General features: G+C 41.0%; 1 protein-coding gene across 1 annotated transcript; it reads left to right on the top strand.

Moving 5' to 3' along the window:
* The first annotated feature begins 3268 nt into the window (after window positions 1-3268).
* On the top strand, window positions 3269-4207 carry LOC119826600 (olfactory receptor 13D1). Its single transcript, XM_038348006.1, has one exon. It carries the CDS (start codon window positions 3269-3271, stop codon window positions 4205-4207), a length of 939 nt encoding a protein of 312 aa, XP_038203934.1.
* Window positions 4208-8310: the final 4103 nt, after the last annotated feature.

An 8310-nucleotide genomic window follows, 5' to 3' on the forward strand; every position in this document is an offset into this window, starting at 1 on the left:
GCCAGGAAAAGTTTATTTCTACTTCTATTGGTGTTTTTTGGAGAAACTGATGCAAGCCACTGGAGGGGAAACAACATGAACTCCTTCCTTGGCTCCATCACAGCAGAACGAAATGACAGAAGAGAGAGAGGAGAGGACAGTGAGGAACCAAAAACGGCTTTTGTGTGCTTTGGGTGAACTTTTAATTCGTTCTGTGTGATTACCGACTTTCATTTCTCTACCTTATCCTTTACCTAAAAACAGTATCTTGTCTTGCCTGGATTCATTTTTGAACAGAGAAAGATGCCACAACCCCTTCACCCTTTTCCCCTCAATAGCCCCGCTGCCATGGTACACGTGTTCTGTTCGCATGCTTTCAGCAGAGTGTAAGTATTCAGTCTTTCTTTATTCTTTCTTTTATTTTCACTTTCTCTTCTTACTTCACAATTATATTCTAAAAATTAAAAATTCTTCCTGGACTTGTTCCTTTGTGGGAGGCAGTCCTTGTGGTCAGTGTGTCTTGATAGCAAAGTTAAGTACAGGGAGGGAAAAAAGTGCTTCCTAATGTGTTAAAATATGGTTGCCATCGCTTCTGTGTTAACCTTTGCCAGAAGCACTGTCCAGGTGGTGTTCTCAGGAGGAAAGGAACTGACATGAAGCGGAACGCGTCAGATGCGGGGAGGGGGAAGCGAATCAAAGAATCCCACACTAGCTCCAAATAGGGTATATACTAAGGTGTTCTTTATTAAAAGGGAACTGACGGACCACAACTAGGAAACAGGAAAGGCTCGAACATCCAGGTGTGGCAAGCAGGGAGCGAGCAAGAAGGCGGTCCCATGGGCTTCTTGGTACCCAAAACCACGCCCCGCCTGGTCCAGCCTCTCAAAGGCCTTTGGCTGAAGGAGGCTCCCCATCACTGACATGGAAAGGAAATGGAGAAAGAACATTTGTCCTGTCCTGTTCCACAAAAGATGAGAGCGCCCTCACATTTGACCAGCCTTGCAGTGAGCCCTTCACCCATGTCTTTAACCTCTTTTGATACAAGGGCGTCAAGGAAAACGTATAATATGGATACAGATACGATCAGATGAAGAAGAAAAATCTCCATTCCTCTACAACCCAGAAAACAGGAGCTATGATAGTGAAGACAAGATTTAGGGTATAATCCCTTATATAACTAGTCTGTAATCGTGTTTAGACACCCTAGGAAATAAATACGGGGGAAATGGAACAAGGGTGGTTTTAAGGATGTAGAGCTACAGCTATAGGACAGAACAGAACAGAACAGAACAGAAAGATAAGTCACGTGGAGATGGAAGAAAAGGCAACAGCTAGGCCACTTAAGACTCGAAAGTGTGTATGGATTTGCAGCATAAACAACAGAGGCTGGAGGATTCCAGGTGCGTGGTTGATAGAGGGAAGTGAGATGCGGAGGATTCTCACATCATTGTTCTTGATGATGCTCATCATTCCAGTAACTGCGAAACTTCCAGAAGGAGGCTATGATCCAGCCTTCAGAGTTTCCGTCTGTATCACACTTATGATTCAAAGTAAAACAAGTGAAGCTTGCTATTAAGTTTAACACAGCAAGAAGGAACTTCTTCCTAATAGTTGTCTCTTGCTGAGAATTCGTGTAGGAGGCTGAGAAAAATGGTCTGGTTTACTGGTTCAGACGGCTGACTCTATAGTTGGACTTAATGAGTTAAGACATTCAATTAGGTTGCAAAAGTATAATTAGGTAACAACGAAGTGCTCAAAAATTAGCCATTAGTTTCATCACATACAAAAGCCTGGTAGCCCAAAACAAAACTACTATGGACTATCTTGGGCTATCATTTAAAGCACAAAATATAAAAACTGAAATAAAAAATATGTATTACTAAGTACTTATAAAGCTATATTGTCTTATCTTGCAAAAATGAAATTTGAAAATTTAAAACTCCTAGATAGGAGATAAATGGCAGAGAAAATAGAGAATTTAAGGCACTTAAAAGTTGTAAAAGAAAGAAATATAATTCTTGGTGATTTCAATTTAAGGAGAGTGGATTCCATGCTGAGCAAAGCTATACAGGACAGGATCCAAGCATCCTCAGAGCTTGGACGTTCCTGTGGACCAAGCTTCATGGTCTCCAGATTCCTCACTGTTCCGATGCTCCAAGGAAAAATGTTCCTATTATACCTTAGTTCCTTTAACATCAGTGTTTTTGAGATAGGATCTCACTATGTGGCTCTGACTGGTCCGGAAATTGCTATGTGGTCCAGGCTGGCCTCAAACTCACAGAAATTCACCACCTCTGACTATCAAGCGCTGAGATTAAATGTGTGTGCCACCGCATACAGGCCCTTTAACATTTTAAATTAAATCATCTTTTTCCTTTTTAGTCAACTAGACTTGGAAAACATAATTTATTAAATATGAACATATATTTTAAAGTATTGTTTTATTATGTATTTTCTATACTATGTCCATTTATAGTAAAAATATTGCAACTACCTATTATGCAATCAAGTAGGTTCCACCTAATTTAATTCACAAAGTGAATGACCAAAACAGTATTGTTTTAGTCATTTCTCTAGCTGACACTAGCCTACCTAGCCACAATGCTAAAAAGTTAAGTAATTTAAATGGGCAATAGTCTAAATTGGTGGCAAGGTACAAATCTAAATGATACCTTTAGACCCAGCTTTAATAGGATACAGCTTAGCTGGTTGTGGATTAGCTTTAATCCCAGCACTCAGGAGGCAGAGACAGGGAGATCTCTGGGAGTTCAAGCCTGTTCTACAGAACAAGTTCAAGGACAGTCGGGGATATACAGAGAAATGGTGTCTCAAAAAAGAAGGAGGAGGAGGAGGAGGAGGAGGAGGAGGAGCAGGAGAAGGAGGAAGAAAAAGAAGAAGAACAAAAAGAAGAAAAAGAAGAAGAAGAAGAAGAAGAAGAAGAAGAAGAAGAAGAAGAAGCAGAAGAAGATACAGCTTTATTCACTAATAAAATACTAATGTGACCACACTTGAAAGAAGTTGACCTGAGATTGCCTTCAATTAGGGACTTAATTGCTAGCACAGGTCCAGGCCTCTGCTGCCATTTGATGCAAAGCAATATTACCTGTCTGTGTCTTTCATTATTAGTGGAAAATATCATAACCCTGCCATTGTCGCTTCTAGGTAAACATCCTAAGTATAATAATACATGTGAAAGTTACATTATGGATCTCTATCAAAATCCTAAGTTTCCTTGAGTCACGTCTATGTGTCTATATGTGAATTCTGCAGGTGAGGGACATATGTGGAGATGGGAAATTATTCTGCAGTGACAGAATTCTTCCTCGTGGGCCTATCTCAGTATCCAGAACTCCAGCTTTTCCTGTCTGAGCTCTGTCTCATCATGTACTTGATAATCCTTCTGGGAAACAGTCTCCTCATTGTCATTAGTATCCTGGACTCTCGACTCCACACCCCCATGTACTTCTTTCTTGGGAACCTCTCCTTTTTGGACATCTGTTACACATCCTCATCCATTCCTCAAATGCTTATCATGTTTATGTCAGAGAGAAAATCCATCACCTTCCTTGGCTGTGCTCTGCAAATGGTTATCTCCCTTGGCTTGGGCTCCACAGAGTGTGTCCTCCTGGCTGTGATGGCCTACGATAGGTATGTAGCCATCTGCAATCCACTGAGGTATCCTGTAATCATGAACAAGGTGTTATATGTGCACATGGCTGTGTGGTCCTGGGTCATAGGCTGTCTGAACTCTCTAGTGCAAACAGTCTCGACAATGGTGTTGCCTTTCTGTGGTCATAATATCATTGATCACCTTACCTGTGAGATCCTGGCTCTTCTTAAACTTGTATGCTCGGATATCACCATCAATGTACTTATCATGACAGTGGCCAGTATTGTTTTGCTAATAGTCCCTCTGCTGTTAATTTTTGTGTCCTATATTTTTATTCTTTCCTCCATCCTGAGAATTAATTCTGCCGAAGGAAGGAAGAAAGCCTTTTCTACCTGCTCAGCCCACTTAACTGTGGTCATCTTATTCTATGGTTCGGCCCTCTTTATGTATATGAAACCCAAGTCAAAGCACACCAACGCATCTGATGAAATCATTGGGCTGTCTTATGGTGTGTTGACTCCAATGTTGAATCCCATCATCTACAGTTTGAGGAATAAGGAGGTAAAAGAAGCTGTGAAGAAAATTTTGAGTAAATATTTGTATCTACGGAAAATATAAAAGGCCTTGAGGCACCTGTTACTCAGCCTGGGAGCAAATGAGATGCTGTGTTTCCAAAGTCTGCTTGAAAGACCAAGGATGAAATGCCAATTTGTTCCAACATGTGTCATGTAAACCTTCTGAATATCATAGTGCTTGCAGACTCTCTAGTTGTATGCAGTTCTTCTAATAAATTCCTTGTGGTTCTTCATCAAATCAACCTTTCTTGTGTCTTCGATCTCCATTTTACCCTCTATTTCTTTATTCCTTATTTTCGTCTTCCCCTTCACTCTGCCACTATTCTTGTGCTTCCCTTTATTCATCCATCATCTACTTCTTTTTATTAAGTTTCCTTTTTATTCATTCTAGATTCAATACCTATTTTTCTATGGTCTAGTATCCCCTCTAATGATAAAGAAAATATCCTTTCATTTTACAACTTCCTAGTCTTTCCTTTGAGTCCATGTGGTGCTGAGAAAAGCTAACCCTACTTCCTGGAAATAGTGGTAAGCACTGAGCATAGGCCTAGCCAATTAAAAGACCCCTTTTGCTCCAGGGATTAATTCCACACAGCAAGTCAGTCAAGTCAGGCTAATTACACTAGTCCCAACTTCTGCTCCAGTTTGAGAAAAGTAGCATTCTTCCTGCTAAGGTTGATGAAGAACCAGAATCTGAGGACAGTTCTCTGCTAGAACCCAGAAAAAGCTTACATGAAAGGCAAGGTGGGCGACCGAGGACGAGAGACGGCGTCTGAGGGGTGCTTGTGTTAGAAAAGTGTGTGAAACCGTACACTTGGGACTTGTGCTCATTCAATACAAAGCCAAATAAAGAAAGAACACAACCCATCGTCTGCCTCTTTTTATGGGTATTGGAATTGCATCACAACCCTTATAAAACCAGCATCAACACGGTTCCTTCTTACCAAAGAAAGAACCATGATTAGAATCAAGCAAAGCACTTTTAGCATCCGTACTTGAGCGTCTTTAAAACTGCTGAACCACAGCAGAACTAAAATCCCCATTGCTTTCAGTTCACAGCTGCTTCAGAACATCTTTCCCAAGATTGCTTGTCGCCCAGTCACCCTATGGTTTTCAACCTCTCCTCTGCTCCTTCCTTAATCATAATCATCTTTTTCCTGCAAAGCAAGCCATCCTGCTAAAGCAAGGAATTTAGAGAAAGATGGATTTTAAAGAAGTTGAAAAGTCTGGATCCGTTATGAAAGACGGGCAGTGAAAACTCTCAAGTTAAGCATTTTTTTTTTTTTACCCTACCACAGTTCAGTAGATGAGCTTGCTGTATGTTCACAAGGACTGGAGTTCAGATGCCAGCACCCATTCGAAAAGCTAGACATGACCTCACAAGAACCTGTAACCCACATGCTGTGGAGACAGGAGGATTGCTAGGGTTTGCTAGCTTCCGGCCTGGTTCTAGGTTCCATGAGATGTCCTGTCTCAAGTGAATAAGATAAAGAGAGACAGAACAGGCCACCTCATGTCCTCCTGTGGCCTCCACATGTACCCTGGAAAATGCATGCACACACACACACACACACACACACACACACACACACACACACCATGTGTCTACAGCTCATTCATATACACAAGGAATTTTTGTCTTCCAATATTATTCATCAAAGCAAATCTTAACTTCAAGGTCATTTTGCACTACCTGTCACAAAACTTAAATAAAAACAAACTAATCATTAATATCCAGCACGGAGGAAATCACCACACATGTCTAGGAAACTGTTGTGAACTGTGATCGTACCTTTCCCTGGGCTGCACTGGAAGGAGAAAGTGAACTAAGAATTCACATTCATCTGTGTGACTGAGGGCAATGGTTAATTAGATCCCATTAGCTCCTGTTATCATTACTTCCCATGATGGGTTATACCCTAGAATGGTGAGCCATAATGTGCCCTTTCTACCCTTTAAAAAAAGTGTGTTGTTGTGGAATATTGGTAGAAGATGTGTTAATTCATTTATGCTGTGTAATATTTGTTTAATACAAAGATCAGTTGCATTCTTTTATGTTGTATTTGTTTAACTCTGTGAGGCTGTGTTACTTTGCCTGTTTAAAACACATGATTGGGCTACTAAAGAGATGAACAACCAATAGCTAAGCAGGAGAAAGGATAGGCAGGACTGCCAGGCAGAGAGAATAAAAGGAAGAAGAAAGGGATAGTGAGGGAGAAAAGGAGGAGAGGAGGATACCAGGGGTCAGCCACACAGCTAGCAACAGAGTTAAAAGTAAAGAAAGACATATAGAATAAAGGACAAAGCCCAGAGGCAAATGGTAGATGAAGTAATAATTTAAGAAAAGCTGGCTAGAAATAAACCAAGCTAACACTGAGCATTCATAAGTAAGAATAAGTCTCTGTGTACTTATTTGGGAGCTGGGTGGAGAGCACCCAAAGAGCAGAGTTACAAAAGAAAAACAAAACAAACAAAAAACACACTGTGTGCTGAATAAGTGAGTGAACCAATGTATTCACAAAGTCAATATGTTGGTTCTCTTGTAGTAAAGAAAAATAAGTTTTTTTCTTTTTTTTCATTGCCTGAGCAACCCTTACAGCTGTCATTATAAAACTCCCTCACTCTAGCCTTTACTACAAGTTCACCGTGTCTCTCAAAGTGCCCCCTCTGAACTCAGGTGCTGTCATCCCTCTATCTTAGTTCCCTTTACTTAAACTCCTGCAGCAGTGCAGTTAAGCTGAAGTTCTGTGTACAGATCTGTGTTCTCTTTATCTGCACATGCAGCTATTGGTTTATCAAAAGTTCATTATGGGAATTATCTGGCCTTGGAATCCCACAGATTATAACAAAGTGGGCTTATATCAGATGATTCATTGAATCATTTACTTTTTGAACGGTATATTTTTCTTTTTTTAACTTTTCTTTTTTTATTAAATTATATAATTTTACAAATTTTCACCTCCTCCCCTCCTCCCATTTCCCTTCACCTTCCCCCATGCCCCTCCCCCTCCCTCTCCAGTCCAAAGAGCAGTCAGGGTTCCCTGCGCTGTGGGAAGTCCAAGTTTTTTCCCCCTCCATCCAGGCCTAGGAAAGTGAGGGTCCAAACAGACTAGGCTCCCACAAAGCCAGTACATACAGTAGAATCAAAACCCAGTGCCATTGTCCTTGGCTTCTCAGTCAGCCCTCCTTGTCAGCCATGTTCATAGAGTCCGGTTTGATCACATGCTCCATCAGTCCCAGTCCAGTTGGCCTTGGTGAGCTCCCATTAGATCAGTCCCATTGTTTCAGTGAATGGACGCACCCCTCACGGTCCTGACTTCCTTGCTCATGTTCTCCCTCCTTCTGCTCCTCATTTGGGACAGTTGGGATGGAGGAGGAGTAGATATGGGAGCAGGGAAGTATATATCTTAATTAAGGGAGCCATTTGAAGGTAGGCAAGAGATTGGACTCTAAAGGGGTTCTCAGGTGTCCAAGGAGATGTCCCCAGCTTGCTCCTTGAGCAGCGGAGGAGAGGGGGGCCTTTACTATAGCCACACTGATGAATATCTTGCATATCACCATAGAACCTTCATCTGACGTTGGATGGAGATAGAGACAGAGACCCACACTGGAGCACTGGACTGAGCTCCCAAGGTATATTTTTCTTTTTAAGAAATAAGTTTATGACATTTATTTATTTGTGTGTGTTATGTGTGTGCTCACAGGACAACACAGGAATGGTGGTCAGTAGATAACTTTCATGAGTCAGTTCTCTCCTTCCTAGGTGTGGAACTCAAGTTATCAGTGTTTGTGGCAAGCATATTTACTCACTAAGCCATCCTACTGGCACCTATTTGTCTTTCAAGAGAATTTTTTAAGTGTGCACAGTGTCATTGTAACATATGCAATACATGCAACTACTGTAGCAATATCATGAGTTAAAATAATATTCCCTCAGGTTTTATATAAGGTCTTCTTCATTCTGGACATTGGAAGATTCTAACAGATTGATAGAGTCTACCCAGTCCAGTTACACATAGATGTAATCCCTGAACTAGCTTACTGAAACTGTAACTTAAAAATGATCAAAATTAAAAGATTAATATATACAACAGTGACTTCTATATGTATCACTATCCCTGAGACCCACTTTAACAGCCTTGTAAG

This window comes from Arvicola amphibius, chromosome 11, assembly GCF_903992535.2.
Source record: "Arvicola amphibius chromosome 11, mArvAmp1.2, whole genome shotgun sequence".
Lineage (NCBI taxonomy): Eukaryota > Metazoa > Chordata > Mammalia > Rodentia > Cricetidae > Arvicola > Arvicola amphibius.